Genomic DNA, 25,813 nt, shown 5'->3' on the forward strand with positions numbered 1-25,813 from the left:
TGCCCCAAATATATTGAATAAGAAGGCATGCTAGAAAGCAATTTTTTCACTTTGCAGAATCATAATAAATTCATGGTTTTAAAGAAATTAAAGCATGCAATTGCAAAAGATAATTTTTACTAGCAAAATCTTCAGAAATATTTGTAGTTTATAAGACATGGAACCTTCATGTCTTTCTGATCCTAAGGGAACTAACATGCAACAGTTGCCATGATTTAAGAACAAACCTATCTTTTACAGAAACCGTGTCTTTTCTTTTAAATATTATTGTTGAATGTTCCACAAACGCAGTATTTGCTCCCAGTGCAAAGAAACACCACCAACTGGACCAGTTTTTTAAATGTTGCCTCAAATTAGGGTGGCATAAAATACCTGAATACTCAATGTTTCTGTAAGGGAAAAATTATACTTTAAGATGCTTTCCCATACAGTGTAGATACCAAAACTAAATAGCAAAGACCATGTTCAAAATTTGCTGTGAACAATAGTAAAATAGTTTAATTTTCCATCCTGGTTTGGACAAAATGCCATCCAGTACTGTGGACAGCAACACTGATTTTTTCACTGTCATAGTTTAAGACACTATTTAAAGGTGAGTTTTTTTATTGTTTCTCCAGGATAGAATCCAGGAAATATAAGTATTTAATATCACCATAATGTCAAACAATTGTTACATTCCTGTTTTTGAAATTGTCCTGAATATTTCTGCTAAAATATAACTTGACTGGCAAGTTAAACTCAGAAACAATTACATGGCTAATCAAGTGTGGAAAAAATAAATTTAAAAATCCATTTCATGGTGTATGCCCCAATTTGTATTGGCAAATAATTAAATTATTTCACACTTCTGTTTCCTTAATGCGTATGGAAAATGTGTTTCATTGTTCTTTCTGTTTTTTATATAATTATCTTTTACCAATTGAATTGTGTGGTGCAAATTATCAACTAGCTGTTTTTATGCATTCATTTAGCTTCATCTCATTCTTTTTTCAAATAAATGAGAAATGTCTCATTCAACATGAAATTTTAAAAAATGATAGTCTTCAGACCTTTGTCAGGTAGAAAGTACAATTTACTCAGTTTCATTAATTATACATTCTCATGTCTTTCAATATTAAATATAAAAAATGGATTTCCTATCTTCAGAAAATCAAAGTTCCAAATAATACATTTTTTAAACTTCTAATCAAGTTCCAGTTCTGCACATTCATCCATCTATCACAGACATTACTTCTATAACTATAGCCACTGATCCTTAGGACTCAACTACCCTAACCTCCTTCTTTTTTGGAGACAATACAAACTGTCCCCAGCTTGTCCTTTTTGCCTTCTTGTAAATAATGCTGTGAGATGGATTTTTTTTCCCTTTTTTTTTGAAGGTTCCTCAAAATACTCATATATAAATTGTGGATTTGCTAATTTTTGTGTGTTTTTATCTGAAACGCATGAATATGTAAAATATATAAGCATATATACGTTCACATTAGGCCAACATTTTCTAAGATGCATCTACTTTTAAAATGACATTTTAGAGCACAGATTTTGTGTTTTCTTTTTGTTTCCTTTTTATTACTTTCAAAGTTCTTTTTGTGATAGTTTTCTTCAATAGAGCATAAAACTTTTTTCCTATTTTTTTCTTATACAAGGATAGATTTATTTTAGAGGTGACAGGTGTTCCTTTACTAGAACAAAGATGTTTTTGTTGTCTGATTATCTTTTCTTTGAGTTAATACTCAGAGCTATAGCAGCACATTTTTGACAAGGAGTTTGGTTCTCATTATCATTATTGTTGTATTTATTATGGCACATAAAGGATTTGCTCTGTCATTAGTGTTTGTTCATGGCTGCTTGCCTTCCACTTAACCTTCAAAGTTAGTTAGCCCCAAAGGCATGCCCAAAAAATCACTGTTGATGTGTGTCCAAAAACTGTGTTTTACTGAATGGGAGAGATTGTTCTGTGGAACAGTTGTGATGTAATTTGTTTTCTGTGTATTACATAGCACTAAAGAGTCTTTGAGATGGAGAAAATAATTTAAGACCCATTCAGAGTCTCATTTTCCTTCATGGCAGGGCAGTGTGTGCCATGCTGCTTGCCCTTAATCAGAGCTAAATGGTAATTTGTAGGGTGTTGTAAAATGGAAACACATTTTTTCATTTCCTTGCCTAGTCTCTTCCTGCAAAATACAAAGGTTACTCCTTTTTGGACTTTTTTTTGTGGAACAGTTGGTCAATCCTGAGTTTCTTGTTGCCCTTAGTCTTCTATCTTCACTCTCTCAAACTGGTTTCTGTACAGGGAGTTTGCCTCCCTGGGTAATTTGTCTGAAGTGAACATTGTGATCTGCAGCCCAGCTGCTGTGCCAGGCCTGAAATGAAAACAGTTCCTGTCCAAGAAACTGACAAGAGTAAAAGGCGCTTGCACATTGCAGCGTGAATTTACTCTGATTTACTTGATCAGTGGGATGCCTTGAGTTGTTCAAAAATCTATCACAACAGAATTCATAGGATCAGACATGTGTGATGTTCTATTGCCTTTCCATTCCCTATGTGCTCCATCTGACACTTCTTTTTGTTCTTTTTCCTATTCATGCAGTCACCTAATGCTGGAGACAAGGATGACCAAACGTTGACGGTAGGCAGCAATTATACATCTGAGCATTTGTTTCTCAGGAGGGTGATGAGACAAGCCTTACATTAGCTGGCTGTGCATCAACATTTTTCTAAATTGCTGGGATTTCTTTCTCCTCCTATACTGCTACAGAGTTGAAATCATTTATTTCCAAACATAAAACAGTGAATTAGTATTCTTTATTGTTTTCTATAATTTATCACTTTGTATGTGTATGATACCAAAGATTAATCCATGTATTTTTGCCAAATATTATTTTCTTCAGTGTTGGTTTTTTTCCTCTAATTGGATTTCAGGGTCTTTCTAGTCAGTAGTCTGTTGGCTCTCACTATCCTTTTTATTGAAACCAACAGCCACAAAACAGTCTTATTCTGTGAGATATATACGATGCATTGATTATTGTAGTAGACAACTGCATGGGGAACAGAATCTTAAACTATGTTTTGTATTTCATTCCAAGTATGCAAAAGATGCTTGTACATTAGATTCATTGCTGCAGATGTCTGAGCTGCCTTACCACACTTTCAGTCTCTTTTTGACATGAGACCAGTGGATCCAGCCAAAGCAAGGAGCATGTTTCTGACTGAGTGCCATTTAAAAGGATACTACTGTCTGCCCTTTTTCTCCATAATTTTGATCATACGCATATTTGCAATGTACTGAAGTAATAAAAAGTATAACTTACTTCAGTGATTCAAGCAAAAGGTTCTGCAAAGAAACAAATTGTTAGTTCTTCCTGATGCAAGTCTGAAGTTTTCATTTTCTTAACACTTATGAGTTTTCACAAAGAAAGATTCTTTTTGCCATGTTTTTTCCTGAGTCCTGAGAGACTAATGGCTGTTCTGACAATCCATCCCCTCCAGAGAAATTATAGTTATGACAATGGATGATAAATTCTGTAGCTTAACATAACCTGCTATATTTGATAGTTCAAAATGTTTCATCGTACAGTGAGGTGTGAGATTAATGCATACTGTTTCAGACATTGTTCCACACAAAAAACAAAAAGACCCTAAATTCTTCACCATATTTTTTACCCTAGACCAAGCCACGTCTCCAGCGGGGAGGAAGCTCTGCATCGCTCCACAACAGTCTAATGAGGAACAGCATCTTCCAGCTCATGATTCACACACTTGACCCACTTGCCGAAGGTATGTCTATTAATTTTTTTTTTTTTTTTGCTTTCCTGATGCAAAAAAACCACAAATGCTTTATTTTTTCTTTCTTTCCATGAAACTGTTTTTTGCATTTCTCTTGCTTTTATCAGTCTTTTCTGAATGTGTCTAGATTTTCTGAGAGAGTTCTGCACTTTTATAGTGTGATTTACATACTCACACCAAGACTTTCAACTTAGTAAATGTGTTCATTACAGTAAAACTAAAACTGGTCACTTGGTCAGTGCATAAATACTGATTCTCTTCTCTCCTGGCTTCAGCAACAATGTAAAAGCTACAGAAACTGGATCGTCCTGTACTTTCATAAAGACTTTTTTTTGTTTTCCTCCCTGGTTTTGATTTTATTAAAAAAAAAAAAAAAGTCACAGTGATGGATAATTTATCATGAGCACTGTAGAAAAGAATAAGAATCTGTTGATTTGACTTTGGGTTGTTTAATGCTGACTTTAATAAAAATGCAGCCAACATACCTCTGTGTTACATGTATGCAAATGATTTATTTGCTTTATCCAAGTGTGGTGTGATTTATTGTTTCTTTGACAAATTAGCAAGAAGACCACTGCTTTGATCTGAGAAGCTGGCAGATATTGGCTTTGTAATTGTGGAGTGATCTGACTCTCAGATTCTAGTAGAAGAACCAAAAAAAATCAAGGCCATGTGTTATTTGATGTCTGTGTGTGTGTAGGACTTCTCTTGCTGCACTAATAGTTGTCTTGAGAAATAGCACCTGTGAAAGAATAGGGATGTTCTAAAGAGACCTAAAATGTTACTGACAGACCTTTCAAACTTCAGTGATCAAAAACTATGTATAGCACTTCACATGAGCATACATAACAGATTGAAGACTACAAGAAAGCTAGAATACATGACTGGAGCACAATTTGAACCTAATGTAAATTGAGAATAAGATCATCTCTCAGGCACTTTTCCATTGCTCAAGCTTATTTCACTTGTTTCCCATACATAGCTTGTTCAATTTTCAGACCTGTCTACTTTTGTGCTATAGTAAGCTTGTGCTGTGTAGTGTGATCCAGAGGCTTCCCCCTTCATGACAGTGAAGGACAAAAGGGGTTTGAAATTTGAAATTCATCTTAAGGGAGACAAAAACCCTACACTTTTGACAAACAGGTATTACTTATAATTAAGTTTGTCAAGTAACTCAATTTTGGTTTTCATATGTCAGTAAAACTTGATACAATTCAAACAATGGATTGATTGTTGATTGATGGAGATGTTTGCAATGCATAAATCTTACTTAGATTAATCCAGTAACATTTTCTTCAGGGTTTTTTCGCATGTAGTACTTCACTGCTTACAGATTTTTTCCTTTCCAAAGTCTTTCATTTCTCCTGGAAGTAATACTCTTTAAAAAAACTGGGAATAGAAATGTATTCCTGCCTTCAAGTAAGTGCATTTCATTATCTGGACATTTCATTAAAACTAGCACACTAAATTTACAAAGGGGCAAAAGAATCTACTTACATTTACTGTAAACTCTGTATTTTAAGGCAAAATTTTCTTGAGGAAATGGCCTAAAAGCTGCTGGGAAATAGCCTATGTATGTGCAGATATTTAAGTTGGTATAGATAAAGAAGCCAGTATTTCAAGCTTTTGCTGACTTTACAGAATTCAAATTTTAGTTCATGAGAGCATGAAAGTGCGATTCATTCAATTGCATGTGGAACACTGGTTTTAGCTTTTTATAAACAGACTTATGACTAGGAAAAATCTGTGAAAAATGCATCCATGTTTCGGTCACACATTATTAACCTTTTCTGAGGCACCACCTCATTTGTACACAGACTCAGCTTTCAAGATCTTTTGCACAGCAGGCAGTTTGGAGGGCAAACATGAGGAGTATTGAACACGCTAGTGTTGTTTTCTGAGATTTTAAGCTTTTGAGTGTCTGTATTAATTATTCTGTATTCAGCTTATTCTGCAAACCTCCATTAAAGAAAAAATTCATTTTATGTAAATAATGTGTCAGGTTGAGGCAGGTAATGCTAGTTACTACATTAAATGTCGTTGTATTTTAATCTGACATTCACTTAAAAACTATATGTGAAAATACATGTGGGTACCTACTGTATACAATATTCATTATCTACTTGGATCTGTATGAATTTTACCGACCAAATTTCTCCCCATCTTTTTGTGTTTTAATCTGTGTATAAGACATTGAAGAACCAAACTGGTGCATCATCTTTATTTTGAGAGTCTTTTACCATGCCAAATAAGTAATTTTTAAGCTGATAGCATTTCATTATTACAAATTGAAGGAAATAATATTTATTAAGTGTCTGAGAAATCAGTCCTTTGCTCTATAAACCCATTATCTGGGGAGATGTAGAAATGTAAATGAGTACCACCAGGCCTTCTCTGGCCCATGTGGCTCTCTCCAATTTACATGTCCTTTCCTTTCCCAAAAAAACTCAACAGTTTTGAGTTTTGCGTAAGCAAAGAAAATTAGCTCTGCTGCACTCATGTAATGGATGGTGATGGAACTGCTGCATGACCTATGGGGCTAAAGGTTTTCTTCCAAATCATTTGATGCAAGTATGGATCACACTCAAAGGAAGAGCAGAAATATGTTATAAAAAATTTTCATTCTTGCTTTAGTTAGCTTAAATTTCCTCATATTTCTGCCAGATGATGACTTAGATCAATAGGTCAAAAACATTGCATCCTTTGCTGAATCTGTTGGATTTGCAGAAAAACAGTTTATGAGAGCATTAAAAGGTGCCACTCTGAAATAAAAAAATAAGTTTGAAAGGTGTCTATCAAAGCTACCACATACACAGGGACTCTGGCAGGCCCTGCACTTGGGCATACTCCTGACATCTTCCTCCTTCTTGTCTCATTTCCTTTTACTGCATTTCTCTAGCATTTACTTCTTGGCCCGTCTCATACTGGATCTCAGTCACCTGAACCCTCCTTCTTTCAGCCTTCTCCCATAAGATGGCTTCTTCAGCACCTGCTGTCTTTCTGGACTGCTGGGTCCGTTCATCAGATCACTTCCCGATCAGTCACCAGCCACACTGCGGCTGTCACAGCCAAGTGAACTGTCTTTTCAGTGGCTGGAAAAGTGTGGCTAAAGTCTGGGAGCTCTGTGCTTGATCCTTGAGGGCTTCTAGATCAAATATTGCCTTTAGAAGTTACATTTCTAATTTTTGCACTGCTGCTGAGAGATCCAGCTTTTCTTTCTCTTTAAGTCAGTAATAAAATTCACTGTTACATTCCCTTGAACAATTGCAAGGGAAATGGGGGCATCAGAAGGCACACTGCACTGTCATTTGGAGTTATGTGGATTTTGCAAGGGTGACAGAAAAGAAGTCCATCTGCATCCTCTTGGTAGCAAAAGCTGTATAGAGTGTATAAATAGGCCATATGACTGTTAAAGATCAGCTTGACCTACACACCATTATTACTGCATTAACATTCAGTGTATTTATAGAAAACCAGCTCATCAAATTTACTTCTGAATAATTCATTTGTGAAGTCAGAACCAACCTCTGCTGCAATTGAAAGCATATTAAAAATGCACTTGATTGCAAGTAGGACAACATGAAATGAGAGAGTAAGATTTACTTTCCAAAAATGTCGATAAACAGAGCAGTCCCTATATACTATTGCACACTTATGACCCTATCCTTCTTTTCCCTTTTCACATAATAAATGTGGCTTTGTATGGCTTGTGGCTGTCTTTTAAAAGCCAACTTGCAAACTCTCCAGAATCAGCAGGCTTGCAAGGCGTTCAGCCCACCTCTGACAGATGAGTAATATCTGAGATCAGTGGGAGCTGCTGGATATTTGGCTCTTTATAATCAGGCAGGTGTGCAGTCATGCTGTGGATTTAACAGTCTAGACAAGAAAGGCTTCTCCCCTTCAAAATCTTGGTCTCAGCATAAAGCTTATAAGAAGATAAGAGTTCAGCCACTCTAGCAGGTGAATGTATAGGATGTTTGTTAATGAGATGTGAACTTTACATTACAGCTGAGACATCATCATTCATTAAAAATACAAATATCTGTATGACATTAGGTATTTGTTTGCTTTTATCTAATTACAGAAATAATGACCTTGATAGACATCATTTCCTGAGGATTAAGATTAATGACTGCCTGTGTTTCTGGCTATCATCAACTCTCAGCCAGTCATTAATCCCCAGGAAATCCTATGCCATATTTGCTTCTGCTTAAGTGCTAGCCTTGCAATCCAGCTGGTCTGTTCATAACAACATTACCCGTATGAATAAGGATGGCATCATCTGACCTGCTGTGTTGGTCAGGCCCCAGTCCAAAATCCAAGCAACCTGAACATAAATCATGACAATCATTGATCATTTGTAGCTGTTTTCTTCTGAGTCCTGTACCTCAGATACCTTTGTCCTAGTTTTGAATGGGATATTCCTGGGTTATGGAAGTGTAGGTTTTGCAAAGATCCCTTTACATTTTTTAATAGAAGATGGCTGTTGTTTTGCAGTGGGAGCAGGGCAAGAATAAGATGGTAGGTATTTTTTATGAAAGTGTGCCATGAATAGTAATCCTACCTTCTCCCTATAAGCTGTAGGTTGCTGTAAAGATGATTCCTTCAGAAGTGTGGAGGGAGCATTTTCTCTCTGGAGGCTTCTGCTGGTGCTCTGTTGAGCAGGGAAGATTCCAGCACTGAAGTGAGGATTTAGAGCACCAGTGCAATCTGAGGCTACATTGTTTTTCTTGCACAGCTTTTTCAAGACACAGGAAGAATGAGATTTTTTTCATTATCATAGCACCCCTTTTCTGCCTGCTGATAAGGTGCTACAGGCCAGCAAAACATCTCCCACAAGTGAAGATTTAGCTAGTTGCTGACTTTCTTTCTCTGTGTGACAAGGCTATAACTCATATGCAAATGACATCCTCTGCATGAAAATGGGTGTGATATAAATCTCTGTCATGGCTTAGTCCCCAGTGAGAAGCAGGTATCTTAAGCAATTTTCTCCTATTCCCATCTCAAGTCCTATTTCCAAAATGGAAAACTACAGGATGTACTTCTGCAGAAAATGAATTGTTTATCTTATAATCTGTAGGGTTTTTTTGAAGATATAAATATGGTGCATGTTATTGGTGAGAGAAGTAACCTTCTATTACATAAAGCTGAGCTTACAATTCTGTCACTTCCTTCACTGAACACAGAACAGTACAGTACTGTCACTGTTTTGACAAAAAATAAAAATAAAACCTGCATTCATACTTCTCAGGAAAATAAAGAAGAATACTCAAAGTTTTTGAGATAGTAGTGAATTATTCATAATGGCTTGGTAGATGCTGTTGTTTTCCTACATATTGGTGTTAAGAATTTTCCAACTTTTCCATTCACTGCGAGCTGTTCTGCTTCATTTGCTCCTGCTGCTTGGGTACTTTTCTTAGATGTCATGAAAACTGTCAGCTCACCCAAAGGACATCTGGCAAGGTTGGGTAGCCTTTGCCTGGATGGTTACTCAGCAGCCTCCCAGCTTTTGTCTCATTTTGCAAAAAACTTATGTTTTTACTCTGTCCATGGCCTAGGTGAGATCATGTCTGTGCTCACTGCCATTGGTGCCATTGTTTGCCTGAAGCTGTTTATTTGCTGTATCTTCAGAGAAGTAAGGCCAGGCAGCTCAGTTTACACCAGCTCAGGGGTAATGCTCAGTTCCTGCATGGCTGAAGTAGCCTGAGCACTTCCACTTTCCTCATCTCCAGAACATGGGTCTCAAAAATCTTTTTCAACCTTAACCATTCTTTGATTCTGTTATGCAGCAGGACTTGAGTGCACTTCACAAAAGAGCAGAATCAGAGAATGACAGAATGAACTAGGTTGGAAAAGACCTTTGAGATCATAGAGTCCAACCTATACCTAACACCTCCTCATCAACTAAACCATGGCACTGAGTGCCACATCCAGCCTTTTTTAAACATGTCCAGGGATGGTGACTCCACCATCTTCCTGGGCATACTATTCCACTGCCCAATCATGCTTTCAGTGGAGAAATTTTTCCTGACATCTAACCTAAACTTCCCTTGGCACAGCTTAAGACTGTGACCTCTCATTCTGTCAGTGGTTGCCTGGGAGAAGAAACCAACTCCACCTTTCAGGAGATTGTAGAGAGTGATAAGGTCATCTGTGAGTCTCCTTTTCTCCAGGCTGAGCCACCCCAGCTCCCTCAGTTGTTCCTCACAGAGCTTGTGTTCCAAGCCCTCACCAGCCTCATTCCTGTCCTCTGGACGTGCTCAAATGTCTCAATGTCCTTCCCAAACTGAGAGCCCAGAACTAGGCACAGCACTCGAGGTATGGCCTCACCACTTCCTAGCACCATGCCAGAGAAGAAAGAAATACATCTTCAGAACTATATAGGCACAAAAGTATTTTATTTAACATGAAGAAATACACAAATCTAGACAAAATGTATAGAAGTAATATTGTATGTTATTAACTATCTCTGCTTTAAATAATTAATAAATCTTGAGCATCCTTTAGGCATACCCATGGGCCTGCAAAGAACCTGAGCATCCTTCTTCTTGCACCTTTGTTCCTACTCTGCTTGTTCTTGGCTCTTCTTCTGTCCCATCAAGGAAAAACAGTCCTCTGAGCACAGTACTAGCTCTCTGACCATTCTAGCTCTCCTCTCAGCTGCAGACTGAAATGTTGACAAGGGATATCTGCCAGAGAAGATGGGGGCTCCCTGCCAGGCTTGGATATATATTAGTAGCTATTAATCAGAATACAGTGTTTTCTCTTTAATTCCTTCCCATGATATTCAGTCTGATATGATGGTGAGAAACCAATGAAAAAGACAATTAGGCTGACCTTCAAAGTGTAGTGTCATGTCAGGCAGATACTCATACTCTTTTTATATGTCTAGCTTTCACAAAAGTGAGGTGGTTTTTCTCACTTAGGTTGAAAGGGACATTTTGCATTACAGAAACCAGCTAGTCCAATCTCCTGCTCAAGCAGGATTGGCTTCAGCAGGTTGACTATGACAGCTTCCAGTCATGATTTGAAAATGTTCATAAATGGAGACTCCACAGTCTTTTTGGGAGACACATTTCAGTGTTTGCTCATCATCCTAATATGTGTCTGGATGGAATTTTCTGGTTTTTGGTTCATCTCCATTGACTCTTCCCCTGTCAATGGGGACTTCTGAGGGAAGTGTTGTTCCCTTTTTTTCTTTCTGTCCCATCAGGCTTATACATGGGGATAAGAGCTCCCTGAACCTGCTTTCCTCCAGGCTGAACAGTCTCAGCCTCTCTGATGAGAAGTGTTCCAGTCCCCTCATAATCTTTGTGGCCCAATGCTGGACTGGTTCTGGTATGTCTATGACTGCCCTATACTGGTGAGCCTGGGACTAGTCCCAGCACCCACCTATGTCTCATGAGCACTGGTGTAAACAAAATACCACCTCCTTGACCTGGTGGCAGTGCTCTCCCTAGTGGAGCACCTTAAGGGTGCTGCTGGGTCACCATTGCTGCAGTGGCACTTTTCTTGCTTTCGGTGGCATGACTCTCCACACAGTTTTGCAGGAAGAAAGCTTTTTCCTGGGAAAGTTTTCAAACATCTAAATGAGATAGGTGAAGCAGTGAGGCACATCATTCTCCAGCAAGGTCTTCTTTCACCTTTCGCTGCATTTCAGCTGTGGTAGAGACCACCAAAATTGTGCTTATAACTTAGATACCTGTGCTTCCATGATAATGTAGATGAGATGAGTATTTTAAAAGTGTCTCAACATCAAACACCCCATAAAGCCAGAGTCAGCAACAGCATAAGTAGAGTAGAAACCCATATGGGCTACATGCAGCTAAGGGCACATCTATTTAAATAGGCAGAGACAGTATTTTAGATAGCCTAGTTCGTATCTGTCAGAAAGAGAGAGAGAGAGAGAAATTAGATAGCTGTTTCCTCCAATATTACTTAGGACTTCAAAGCCAAGAATGGATACACTTGTATTTACAAACTTCTTTGTAACACACAGAAGATAAAAATGTCACTGTAACAGCTGTGGAACCTGAGCTGTCTATAAAAATGTGTGATTTTGGCATAGAGAAAAATGATCTCTTGGGCTAGTGAAGACAATTTTATTATGAGGTTTTGGTTCCACTGACTATTTTTTATGTCAATCATAAATATATAGTGACGATCGAAGAAGTAGATATTCAAAGTCTAAATTATTTTACTGAGTGGATCTATTTAGCTTACATACAGGAACCATTTCATTCTTGTCATACTTTGGGCATGTAGGTCTTGCTTTTTCTAGGTAACAGAGGTTGCACTTCCATGACTATAGGGTGAGAAGTCTTGCAACTTTTATCCTACCCACAGATATTAAAAACTCTCTGTGTTTTGGTTATACATAACTTTGTGGGCAATGAAAGCCTTGCAGATTTCTCTCAGAAAGGGCAGCTCAGTGGGAAAATTCAGCTCTTTGTTAATGCTCTCCAACTCTGTAGCAGTGTCAGATCTGCTTATCTGCAGAGGTTCCCAAGACTCAGAGAGAAGGCGCAACTCATTGATGTGTTAGTTTCATTGAGAAGATTTCTACTTACATAAAATTGAAGCATAGGTCTCCCTTTAAAATCTGTATTGATCTTTGTAGGTGGAAAAATTAAATAATGAAAATTTTCTGATGCCTTTTTAATTTAGTTTTGAATCTGAAATGTAGTCCTTGTGTTGGTTTTGTTGTCAGTTTTCAAAATTTACTTCTTCATGCCCTGTTTTGTTGTTTTAACTTCAATCTACTCAAGCTGTACACTGCAGGCAGAATTCTTGTTTCTCTTCTTCAGAATTTTTTCCAGTGTTGCCCTGTTCTTCAGACAGTGTATTCTTGGGATTTCCTACAGAGAATGCAAGGAAGACATATAGAATACAAGCATGATCCCAGCACAGGGAACACTTGTCCTGATTATGTATTTACATGCTTAATGGATTTAGCTTCATTTTAAGTTTCTTCCTAACTCAGTATTTCTTTGTTAAAAATATGAACAACAAAGAACATAAGCAATGTATAAACCTGTACAGATCAGGGAATATTAGTGTCTGTGAGGGACATTCCATTGAAGCTGAAAAGTGGGAGATTTCCTTTAGTACAGCTTGTACATGACAGATGACTTCATCATCCACAAGTTGATTGGATTTTATGACTGGCTACTGAAAGGAAGACATGCTGTCTGCTGTTATTCTCCTTGGATATGCTGGAAAGAAAAACAGCTGAAATTTGATTAGTCGGAGTTGTAGGTTTCCAGACCCTACAGTGTCTGGCCCAACAGACACTCAAGGAAATCCTGATCCCACTAGAATCAGTTGTTGGACTCCCAATATCATCAGCAGAAGGAGGTTTTCACTTCTACACCTTGAAATTCCCATTTTCATGAATATTTGAAAATTGTTTGAAGATAAATATCATCTTCAAAGTCAGCAGGAATTGTGTTTGATCCTGGCCAACCCAATTCTGTTGTATTGGTTGTCTTTTGGAGTTACTACATTGTAGAGAATGTTTGATGCTTGTCTTCAACAGTTGATGGCAGATGGAAAAAGGTATCTTATGATGGGAGAAGAAACAAAGCTCTCAACAACAAGCAATTTCATGCTTTTCTTTAATTTAAGTGAAATAAAAACACCTAAAAATATCAAAATCTGGGTCTGACTCGCAGTAGTAATTTAATTTACTTTCTGCTCCATTGCATATGTCATTGACCATCCCCTTAAAAACATTTGCTCTTCAGCCCATATCAATTATAACCCCAATAAATTTCCATTTGTCACCACAAGGAGATTTGTTAGATAATATAGACTGAAAACAGTGGATTTTCACTTTTCATTTTAAATGTTGCACTAAGAGCAAAATAACAGGTAGATCTAACTTTTGGACGTTGTCACTATCTTAAGCTGCCCAGAACTCTGCTGATATGATTGTAAATTCATTTAGTTATATTTCTATTCACACTCCAGCTTGATAAAATTGCAATAAACCAATTATATAAAAGCAAACAACTCTAATAAAATTATTTTTATGGCAAAACCACCTAAAATTAAAAAAAAAAAGGCAAGGACACATGAGGAGAGAGAACAGGAATAGAAGGCTTGCAATTTAAAGGGATGAAAGGTGACCACATGTTACTAGATGCGGTCACCTTTCATGATGCACAAAGTAGTAAGTGATTTAGTTACTCTCAATGTACTGCCAATAGCCAAGTACCTGAAAGACTTTATTTATAATATTTTCTGCATTTGTTTAGGATCTTTAATAAAGCACTACTAGTAGTAGTAGAAGCAAAAAATATGTAATTCTGAAATTCAATGCAATTTTAAACTTTATCACTTATATCCAAAAGGGATCTTTTTGTATTTTCCACTGAAATAGCTCAATGGCAAAGCCTCCATTTTTGAAGAACTGGCAGCTGGAATCTCCCCAAGTGAAAATGTAGGGTACAGCATCTGATTATCCAGATGTAGTAGGAGAATAAGTATTTTGCTTTTTAAAAGAATTTTTGTTTTGTCCTGCATTCTGCAATGATACTATGTACAAACTCCCATTGCAGTCCCAGTCTATCCCAGATGGGATATAATTACTCAGTAAGAAAGCTAAGAGGTTTAGGAAGTTTGTAAATGATAGGAGTCAGAATAAGATTAGATTCACTGAAAAAAATTATTTCAAATAATTGTTTCTATTTAAAATTCACAATTCCTGTTAGCCTTCAGTTTGTGGGATTTTTTGTATATTTTTCCTCTAATAGTGTAAGTAAAAAGGCATTTTCTTTTGTTAAAGATCTCTTAGAGGTTAGGACTCTAATTTTAAAACTGTAACATTTAACAGTTTTAATCTTCACTAGATCTTTCAGAAGTTCTTAGCATCAAGAGATCTTTGTTCCAATCTAACATCACTGCTGAAACCAAATCCAACTTTGATTCCAGTTTAGTTTGGATAGTCACTACAACTTATCTAGAAAGGTTTTAAAGTGGCCTCCTTTTTCTGTTTTTGGCTGAGACTGATCATCTAATTAAATTTTCTCAAAACCTTGACATCTAGCAGAAAAAACATTAAAGACATCCTTGTGCTCCTTGATGTTATTATATGAATTCCTCTAATTCCTTTGACCAAATTTTTTGCCTTCTTTTTTAAAAAGGCAAATTAAAGAAGCCTTGACACCTTCATGACTGTAGAAGTCAAACAAAAGGAGTGTTTAGTAAATACAACCGTGTAATTGTGCTAAAAATTAGGGGGTTGCCATCAGTAATTTCTTTTTACCAGTTTTGTTTTAGGTAATAGATATATCAACTTTGAAGCTTTTAATGAACTTGGAGGAGTGCGACATGAATTCTCATACAAATATATTTTTTATGAAAAGTGAAAGTCTCATGCTTGTTGAAGAAATCCACAATTAGTTTCTTTCAGTCTGACTTTACATGAAGGGATACATTTCTGACAAAAGTCATCATCTGACTTTTCCATGAAGGGATACACACCTTTAGTAATGCAGGTTGCTGTCTCTAAAATAGCTGTATGGCTTATAAGAAATTCTAGAAACTCTGAGACAGGCTAATTTCTGGCCTTACTTGGGTCAACTACAGTCTGTAGCCAAGATCTTAGTTGCAGGAGAGTGAAGAGAAATATTGATTCTGCTTTTCTTCTATGGCAGCCTGGGGCTATATACTTAAAAGACAGAAATTAGTATTTCATTACAGCCAGTATGTACTATACTTAGTGAGAGTAAAATTAGCTGAGTTATTAGCTATCTTATTTAATGGAGTCATAGAATAGTTTGGTTGCAATGGATGTTTAAAGATCATCTAGTATAATCTCCCTGCAACGAGCAGGGATATGTTCAACCAGTCAGGTTGCTCAGAGCCTTGTACATCTTGACATTGAATATATCCAGGCATGGGGAATTTACCTCATCTCTCTGAACAACCTGAGCCATTGTTTCAACATCCTCCATCTAAAAAATACCTTCCTTATATCTAGTGTGAATCTACTTTCTTTCTACCACAGCAACTCCTACTAAAAAGTCTGTCCCAATTTGTTTTGCAGTTTCCCTTGAAGTTACAGGCTGCTCTATGGTCTTCTCAGAGCCTTTTCTTCTGTATGCTGAGCAACCCAAATGTTCTGTCTTCCTAGGAGTGGTTCTCCATCCCTCTAATCATCTTGGTGGCCCTTCTGTGGATTCTCTCTAACAGGTCCATGTCCTTCCTGTGTTGGGACCCCAGAGCTGGATGCAGCCCTGCAGGTGGGCTCTCAGCAGAGCAGAGCAGAGGGGCAGAATCCCCTCCCTGGCCCTGCTGCCCACGCTGCTTTGGATGCAGCCCAAGACACCTTTGGTTCTCTGGGCTGGGAGTGCCCATGGCTGGGTCATGTCCAGCTTCTCATCCCCCAGCACCCCCAAATCCTTCTTGGCAGGGCTGCTCTGCATCTGTTCATTCCCCAGCCTGTGCTGGAACCAGGGACTGCCCCAACCCAGGTGCAGAACCTTGCACTTGGTCTTGTTAAACCTTATGAAATTCCCATTCCCATTTGTCAAGGTCCCTCTGAAGGACATTCTGTCCTTCAGATGTGGCAACTGCATCACTTAGCTTGATGTTCCTCAAACTTTCTGAGAATGCACTTGATCTCCCCTGCCAATGTAGTTGATGAAGATATTCAATAAGACTGGTCTCAGAGGGACACCACTCATTGCCAGGTGACCCTCTGGATGCAGCCATCTAGTCAATTTCTTTCCACTTACACAGATACATTCTCTCTCCAATTCAGTGAGAAGGAGCCTGAGGGGATCTTACAGAAGTCCAGGTAAGTGGCATCTGTAGCTCTTCCCTTGTCCACTGATGTAGTCACTCCATCGTAGAAGGTCACTAAGTTGGTCAGGCAGGATTTTTCTCTTGGTGAAGCCATGCTTGGTGTCTTGAATTTGAAATCACAAATAACATAGCCCCATTAACCAACAATATTTTTCTGTTTGCTTTGATGTGGTGTGACAGCCACAAACACATTAGAGAACAGTACGTAGTAAGACAAATGTCGCTGTAATCCTTCAGGAATGTCAGTCAGGATTACTAGGAACCTTCTGTTCTTTTCTGGTGTAAAAATATGCAGAAGGGAACAAATTAATTCAGTGACTGTAACTGTTGGGGATCAGCTGTTAAGCTGCATCTCTGCATCCTCTTTGTTTCATGTGACCAACAGGGATGCAGGTACTGGCTGCCATCCAGTCTATCTATTATGACCTCACCATGGGAACTGCATAGCACGTTCACAAAAACAGAATTGTCAAATTTTAATTGTATTGGATTTGGGGATAATTTTTCAAGTACCCTTTTCAATTCCATTTCAAACAAGATTACTTCTAAAGCTGTGAAATTTTTCCAATTTAATTTTTTTTTTCTAAAAAGTACTTCATTTTCTATTTACTCAAAGTTATATTAAACAGGGTATGTCTTGGTTAATGGGAGAACTCAAAAACAAAGAGCATATTTAGTCTAAATTTTACAGCAGAAGTACCATATATTGGAAGCAGACTGTGCAGAGGCAAATCTGTCATGCTGCCAAGCAGCACTGACCTAAGTAATCTTAAAACCCTCAAATATAATACATGTGAATACATGCAGCTGATGTTTTCTGGGTAGTGCATTGCAGTCAGTGGGCTGATGATTGTATAAAGAGTTCCACTCTGGGTATAGGACTATAAGCTTTGGAGAGCATGATCCTACCAGCTAGATTGGAGTTTTCCTGGAAATAATTTTGCTAACTGCAGGAATTATCCTGGTATAATCCTTGGTGTGTTGAATTGCTGAAGTTCCCAGAACATGATTATCATCAGCATCATTCACTGTCATGCATCACCTTGTTTCTCTTCTCTTTTGGTCTCTGTAAGGTCAGATTGACCCTTTTTTTCTTTACTGTTTGTCCTTTATCTCTCACTTCAAATGGGAAGTAAATAGATTTAAATGGGATTCCCAGTGTGTGAAATGTCCCGCCTTGCTTCCACTCCATTTTTTCAGTTTTTTGTTTTGAGATTTAGAATTCACGGTTGTTGTTGGTTTCCTCTGAAATCTCTTCTGCTTCATCTGCAGAGTCAGAAGCCTCATGCTATTCTGTTAGTTCTGAAGTTTGTTACTGTGGTGCAATGCTCTTCTCAACTTCATTCATGCAGTCCCTCTCTGCTAACATTTTGTTCTCCGTGTGCCTCCATTTGTTTCTTTTACTTTTACCCTCCTTTTGGCGGACTCTTTCTGGAATGTATGTTCCAGTCCTGTCCTCAATCTCCAGTGAATGCCTCAGGCCAGGTTCTAGCAAAGCAGATCCCAGACACATGAAGGCAAAGATCGGTGAGAATAAACACAAGCAAAGGTGCTGCCCATAGATTCAGCAAATATTGAGCTCTAATTAAATAGGACAAGTAGTTCCAAATGCTGTATATAGGGGTGCCTATATTGAAGTTATTGGGAGCTCTTTCCAGGTAAGGACTAAAATTAGGATGGTAAGACAATAGCTTTTTATATGTACTAGCAGCTGCAAAGATTTTGTTGCAAGACTAAGAAAAATTTTAAAAACAGTATATGCATTCTTTATTGCTGTAAAACAATATATTAAATTCTGTCTTTAAATTACATTTTTCTTTGCTTTAAGAGGGACTTTGCCATAAGAGGGACTTAATGTCCTATTCTATTTGGCTTACTTATGGGCAAGTAAGACACTACATTTTATTAGCAAGAGTGTATGAATACTTGTAAGTTTCTTTATAATATGCCTATGAAAAATCATTACAACCCAATCATACTTACTAAAAAAACCCCAGTGATAATATCCTGTATATTTTAGCTACATGGCTTAAGGCATTCTCTGTCCCTGCAAATGATGTAAGATTTCTTTTTCTTTTAAATATATCTCTCAAAGTGTCAGATTTTATATCATCACAGTATTTTATAGTTAAAAACTAATAACCATGATTCTACTGAAATTCACCTTTGTGAAAAATTGTTGAAAAATCATCATGCATCATTGAAAAACAAAATAATTGGATATCACTTTTGCATTTAATTGCTTAAGGTGTTTCATAAATATGAAAGACAATATTTGCAAAGAAAAAAGCATCATCAAACTGTTAAGTATTCACTTTTTAATGGTTACATTCTGTCAAAGGTTAGATGCTCAGAAACGCAATTGCAAAACTTCTCATAAAAATGATGAGTGGTCATGCACAAATTCCTCAGCCTGACCATTAACAAATTCCTCCTTGAGACTAATTTTTCATTGTCCTATTTTGTAGGTTTATATTAATTATTGTGTTTATGCATACAATAACACGTATGCCAAATGTTAAGAAAAAAGCACTTCAAAAAATAGTGTAAAGCCACTGTAGTAAAAAGGTGATTTTATGCAAAATTTTATCACACAGAAACAAACAGTAGTAGCCCTAAAGATCTGGAGACCTTTGCATTCCATTCTTTTTAATGCCCTGATAGAATCTGGTAATGCACTATTTTCAGACAGATTGAATGATTGAATGAATTTAGGCATCATATCACCTGATGAGGCAAGTAACTATTTTTCTGATTTCACAAGTGACAAGAGAGTGGTTAAATTAAGTAGCCCCTCTAAAGCCAGGCAATATCAGCACTGGTATCAAAACAGTGTTTGGGAGACTGCATTATGAACAGCTCCTAAAATTATGTGTTTTGAAACTTTTTTGTTTAATTTGGATACAGACGTTTTTGAATGTCTGACCCGGGGAATGATAAATGAGCTTAGTATGCAAAATTGCTGCTGTTTAGGTACTCTCAAGGTTTATTATCTTTTCCCAGATGTAAAGACACCAAATTGGCAAGAAACTTGAAAAGGCTAAGTTTTAGATTTCAGTGCTTCTCCTACATCTCACTTTAGCAAGTTTAACACTTTAGCTACAGTCAATGACTTGTGAAATTCTGGAGGGGGAAAGCAGTGCCATTTCTGTAATCTGTGTTTCGTTGTCCTGGAAAATGTTTTGCATAATCACTGTTCCAGTTTATGAAGCACATGCAAAAACATGTACATTTCTTTAATGTCTGCTGGTTCCTTATCTCTGTGTCTTTTACTGTGATGTTATAGAGCTTGGATCATATGGAAACCTAAAATATTATGACACAATGACTGAAGAAGGTAAGAAATATTTTAGAATTGTTTGTATGAGCTTTTTTTGAAGCCCTCTGAGTGTCTTTTTTGTGTTTACATTTTTCTTTGTTTTTCTTGGTCCTATTTTCATTTTCTCCATTTTTGAATAACTCATTTTTGCATGTGTTTATTGGTGGCTCAGTCAGTTACAACTCTTTTTTCAAGTCTTTGTTTTCAACATTTCAGTTCTGCTATTTCAGGTAAGAAAATACAATGGGATACTTTTTGCAAAGAACATATGCAAAACCATACTTGCAGATTATATGGCACAGTATAACATAGATTGTAGGTGCTTATTTGATGCCGTGTTTTACAATGCATTCAAGAAGGGAAATTAATTTATAGATTTTTAAATCACTTGAACAATTGCTAAGTGACTTCAGTTTACTGTATTATTGAAAAGCAATGAATAACCTTTAAAAACTAGGCGTGTTTATTCCTGGAGTATTAATTGTATGCTTGATTGCAATGCAAAAAAAATTGCAGTTTGAAATCCTCATTCTAGCAATTTAAGAAGGAAGTAATTAGGGCCTGAATCAGGGCTCAGTGAAATCTCAGGAAATTTTTCTGCTGATTCAAAAGCACTGCAGTTCTATCATACTAATTCAGGAAAGCAGTTAACTCCATACTAAATTTCCAACACATGCTTTTTGTCCTAGTGCAATTAGCATTTCTACAATTTGGAATTATCCCTGAACTGAGACCTGATTGTAGGATCAAGGCCTCTTGTCCATCCTTCTGATTATAATTCCAGACAGCTGTTTTCATTATGTTAAATTTAGAGATTAGCGGCATGTTTGGGGATGGGGAAAATCTTGAGGCCTGTAAAAAAGTTAGCCACCTATTCACACTTGTTTTTAATCTTGGGAATTTAGGACAAATAACAGTATTTGTATAATAACAGTATTAATTCTCTCTTTTTAAAAACACAGTTCCTTTCTAGTGTTGAGTAATCTTGAAGATTTTAAGAGAATCTTCATTGCATGACTTACTCATGATCATTCCTCAGGGAGGACGGAAAGTGATAAGGCCTGTTTCCCTCTTTCTGCATTTGCTGTTGATACACAAATATAACCATCTGGTTCTGGGGCAGGCTGTGGGAGATGGTCCTGTGCACCTTTGCACCAGGTGTTGGGAGATGCTGTTTTCATCTGTGTCAGGCCTGAGCTCTTAGAATGGTCTTGCCTCGCTGCGCTCCATTGCCCAGATTAAGCATCTGGTTCACAGGGGTGGTACCAATATAAAAAAAGATGTCTGAAAGTAGATTTTAACAGGTGAACAGTAGTGTCTATGTTGCTTAAATACACCTCTCAAGAACCTGTAAGGAGCCATTAACCTGGGCCACTCCAATATGGCTACCAGAGATAAAGCTTTTGCAGTATGTTTTACTTCAGTCTTCATTACAATCAAGATAAAAAGGTAATTTCTTATTGTAGCCTTAAATGTGAGTATGTTAAGGTTTTTATTTTTTATAGTGAAGTATCATATCTGTTATTTCAAAAGTAGCCTTCTGAGATTCATCAATATTCTATTGGCATCTAAATGTAGTTGTAGGGAAACACTTGTTGCAGTATAATACATACATAGATGTATATTATTCCTGTGCCTATGCAGAAGTAATGCTTTTAGTATTCAATGTCACCTCAGAATGCATTTCTCATGAATAAATATTTCAGAACCATAGTGTAGCCACAGGAAAAATCCAGTAGCAGAAATAAAAAGTAAGTTGTCTTTAGAAACACTAACATTGACAAGAGTCTATGATGCAGTTTACCTTCTCAAATACAACCATCATAATTTTCACTTGTCTTTCACGAGGCAAGTAATGATTAGTATATCTCACAAGTTGTATTTTGATTGAAGTGTACTATATTTTCAGCTTTCTGTTTGGATTTTCTGAAGTTTAGTTGCTATCACTCTGCATCACACTTACTTAAGTTACCCATTTACTTCTTCTCTTCCTTTTTATGACTGAGGATTTTGTACCTTTTGCACAGCAGCTTAGTCACAGGAATACATAAATCCAGTTACAAATCCATTGATTTTTTTGTGACATCCTTATGTCCAGTCCTCAAGCCTGGAGTGGAGATACAGAATATTCTTTCAGTCTCCTGCAGTGAAGAAACTCAGGTGCATTTATTCTTCCTGCTGCATCAGAACAATCAGGGACAAGAATCAATGGTTAAGCTATAATACACAATCAGATTCATCCTAATGGCCAGAGAGCCATTGTGCTCCATATATTAGAAACTGATTTCTATTGTTTTGATCATTTCTCTTTGGTCTGAAAGCGACTTTAATTTAATTTTAGATTAATCAGGTCAAACTGAGAGAGTAAATGTGCCCCACAAGATGAGAAGAGACCCTCACTCTAATCTTGTGCTCCACCAATAGTCTACAACATGACAAAATTGCATGTGTTTTCATTTGATACTTCTGCTTTATCTTAAAGGAGAAAGCATGTTAGGTGGATTTCTGGATTTAGATTGGTAGTCACTCACTAGTTATCTTCCACGGCATGTCATAAGCAGAATTAGTAAGTACAGTTCAGAGTGCTCAACAGCCACAGATTTGACATGTTCAGGCTCATGAAAGCTTGGCTATAGCTAGATGCAGTATGTTTCCTTTGATCACAGACTGAAAACAAGGCAAATGGTGGAGTCCTGAATTTTTTAAATGAGTGAATTTCTGAAGAACTGTTTTCACATCAAATCTGATATTTTTCTGACCCAGGGAACCTGTAGACTGCAATTTAGTTTGTAGATAAAGGATTGGCTTTTTAATATATCCTTTATCAGGAGGAGAATCTCTGCCAACTGATGCCAGCTGGAGTTACTCATGCAGATCAACGCATATCTACATTATACAATAATGATTTGTTTGTATCTATTCAAACAAAAACCAATGTAGTTTTAAGCTACCTTCTTTGGTAATCATCTGGCCTTGATCACCTCTTCCTTCTACTTCATTCTTTGCAAACTAAAATAAGCTGCCAAATCTGTTGGAGTTTAGTGAACCTAGATCTGTCCTATTTTAGGTCCATGGAAGCATGCATTGTCATTCATCTAAACTCTCATGATGCCATCTGTTGTGGAAAGCTCTGTTACATAGTCAAACCATAGTACATAGGACTGTTCCAGAGGAAACACAGGCACCTACCTTCTAGAAACAAGAAGAGTGACGTAAGATGCTTGCTTTATTTAATGACCCCACCTAAAGATAAGAAAAAAGACACGAGGGAAGATCTGTGCCTAAGATTGACCTTTGTGGCTTTCTGAAAATTTGAATGACTTAGATACATCCTCAGCTGATCCTTTTTCTTGGTGGCTCTGTGCTTCCCCTTCAGTGAAAAAGTTTTGGTTTGGTTTAAAGGAGGAAAATGGTAGAGAAAGAGATGGAGGGTGGGAAGGAGGGAGGGGGCATTGCTCTGTGGTCTTTTCTATATTTCAGTACTGTCTTCATGCAGGCCAGTACTACTGCTTTTGTCAGTTTCATGTTTTTGATAGTTAATTATCTTTTAAAATAATTTCCTTGCACTTTTGTTAACTACATTGAGTGAATCTTATCAAAGGTAATGGTGTAAAACAATGTAAACTGAATCATACATCTATTGAGAAATAAAAATAAAACAAAAGACATTTTCCATTGCATATGTTGATTTTAACTTTCATGACAGTGACTTACAACTGTGAAACAGTCTCCTGAATGAAATGGTGTAACTTAAAATCATTAAAAGTCAGTGTCAGAAATTCTTTCTAAAGATGCTGAGAGGTTTTTGTAAATGCAAAAAAAATGGATGTCACATTCAATTAAGCTAATCTAAACCAGTGTGAATCTCTGCGGAGACATTTTCTTTTCAGTTCAATAGTGGCCATGTTTCTCTGTTAAGAAAACCTACACAGTTTCACACAGTCTCAAATAAAATACTAGAATATCCTTAACCTCTAAAACTGGGCCTTTAATTGAAAGGTCCTACACCATCTTGGAATAAGTGGGGACATGGATGGCTCCACAGATATTTTTCAGAAATGTGCTAGCTGCATCAATTTCATTGCTTGCACAAAATGCATTTCTATATATGTGGCATCACAAGCTGAATTCTCAAACATATAATGCTGAATTGGAATCTGAAAGCTAGCACAATCCTTTAGGGGACTGAAATTATATGAGGCACCTTTTAATATCTACTCATTCTTCTAGATAAGTAGTTTTAAATGCCGCTACTCTTTCAAAATAAGTTAGGAACCACCATGACTCAGCATTTCAGCCTAAAATATTTGAGGATATGATTCATATTTTTTTCTGTTTTTTTCTCTTTTATGCTATCCCAAAAAATTCCTGTTCTTTCTCTCACTCTCTCTCTTTTTAACTCTTTGTTACTTCTTCCCATCTAACTAGAATCTCTGCCTCTTACCCTGTGCAATGAAATAATGAGATGCTTTGTTATTTATGATTGTGTTCTATGCTTGAATACTATTCTGCAGGCGTTAAACTCTGGGTGCCAAAAAAGATAATATTTGCAAAACATTGTGAATTGCTAATTTTGATTTTTTTTTTCTTTTTTCCTTTTTTTTCTTTTTTTTTTTTTTTTGGAGCATGATGTATTTGTGAAAAGGTGGGAACTGCAGAAAGGACAGTATGGCTCATTAAATATTTGTGGTATTTTTATTACTTTCCAAGTGGTTTGCTGTTGAGAAATTAGTTCCACTTCTCAGCAAATGATAGCTGCTAGTCACTGTGAATTGCTCATATGCTTCTCCATATGCAAAAGTGTGGGTACAGGGGTGTGAAGCTTCCATTTTAAGGAGGGAAGAGAGGATTTCTTTCCTGACTAATGATTTATCCTTGTATGCTTGGAATTTCTCCAAGTTTTTAGCTTGGCAAGAAGTGAGTGTTATCCAAATAACTGAATTAATTCATGACTTCTTACTTCTACTTTCCACTGTTAGTCTTTCATATAACTCCATTGAAATATCTTCTGGTCTTAAGTCTGTGCTGGTTTTGCTGCAGGGACACCAAGAGTTTTCAATAGAATTTTTTGACTGGAGATGAAGAATTAAAAGAGCTACAGGCCCTGTATTGTAATAGTTTTTTTAATTAGGAAATGTGCTGTAAAATAGCCACCAGTTAAACGTCTAAAAATATTTTAAAATGCTTAAAGTGCAATAGCAATCAGGATAAATCAGTAAAGGCAGATACATCAACTTTCTACACATCATAGGCTGTCGTAAGATGTCCAAAGAGTCCTTACATAGAAAGAGCTATGAAGGCAGAAAAAGGTTTCTTTTCACCTAATATTGACATCTTTGACATTACCTTGTTTTAGTGTATCATTTGGACACAGTGGTCAATAAAGAGTGACAAAACCTGGGACTTCTGCAGAGTGTGTTGCCCTAGGGAGTGTAGTGGTTGAGCTGCATGGTTAACTTCATGGGAGACAAAAAAAGCCCCAACCTGGCAGGTTTAGAAGAAAAATTATCTCTAAGAATCTGATATGAAAATCATGTATTCTGGAGACTTCTTCTTCCCCTTCTGAATCTCAGAATATGCTGAGTTGGAAGGCACCCACAAGGATCATCAAGCCCAATTCCTGCCACAGGAAAGCCCCAAGAGTCACACCGTGTGCCTGAGAGCACTGTCCAAACACTTCTTGAGCTCTCTCAGGCTGGTGCTGGGACCACCTCCTTGGGAGCTGTTCCTGTGCCCAACCACCCTCAGGGTGAAGAACCTTTTTCTAACATCCAACATAAACCTCCCCTGACACAGCTTCAGACCATTCCCTCAGGTGCTGTCGCTGTCACCACAAAGAGCTCAGAGCCTGCCCCTCCTCTTCCCCTCACAAGGAAATTTTAACGGCAGTGAGGT

General features: G+C 37.2%; 1 protein-coding gene across 5 annotated transcripts in view; it reads left to right on the forward strand.

Moving 5' to 3' along the window:
* Positions 1-25,813, forward strand: part of SLC24A2 (solute carrier family 24 member 2) — a 113,902-nt gene that overhangs the window by 54,406 nt on the left and 33,683 nt on the right. For 4 of the 5 annotated variants that reach the window (XM_071424931.1, XM_071424932.1, XM_071424930.1 and 1 more), the window contains exons 3-5: positions 2,591-2,629; positions 3,669-3,777; positions 19,886-19,936. In XM_071424931.1, the coding sequence (XP_071281032.1) occupies positions 2,591-2,629; positions 3,669-3,777; positions 19,886-19,936 (199 nt within the window). The remainder of the gene's footprint in view (positions 1-2,590; positions 2,630-3,668; positions 3,778-19,885; positions 19,937-25,813) is intronic. The other variant, XM_071424934.1, reaches the window with a different exon arrangement.

Source organism: Agelaius tricolor, unplaced genomic scaffold (assembly GCF_023055355.1).
Source record: "Agelaius tricolor isolate 1412-34295 unplaced genomic scaffold, bAgeTri1.0.p SCAF_4, whole genome shotgun sequence".
NCBI lineage: Eukaryota > Metazoa > Chordata > Aves > Passeriformes > Icteridae > Agelaius > Agelaius tricolor.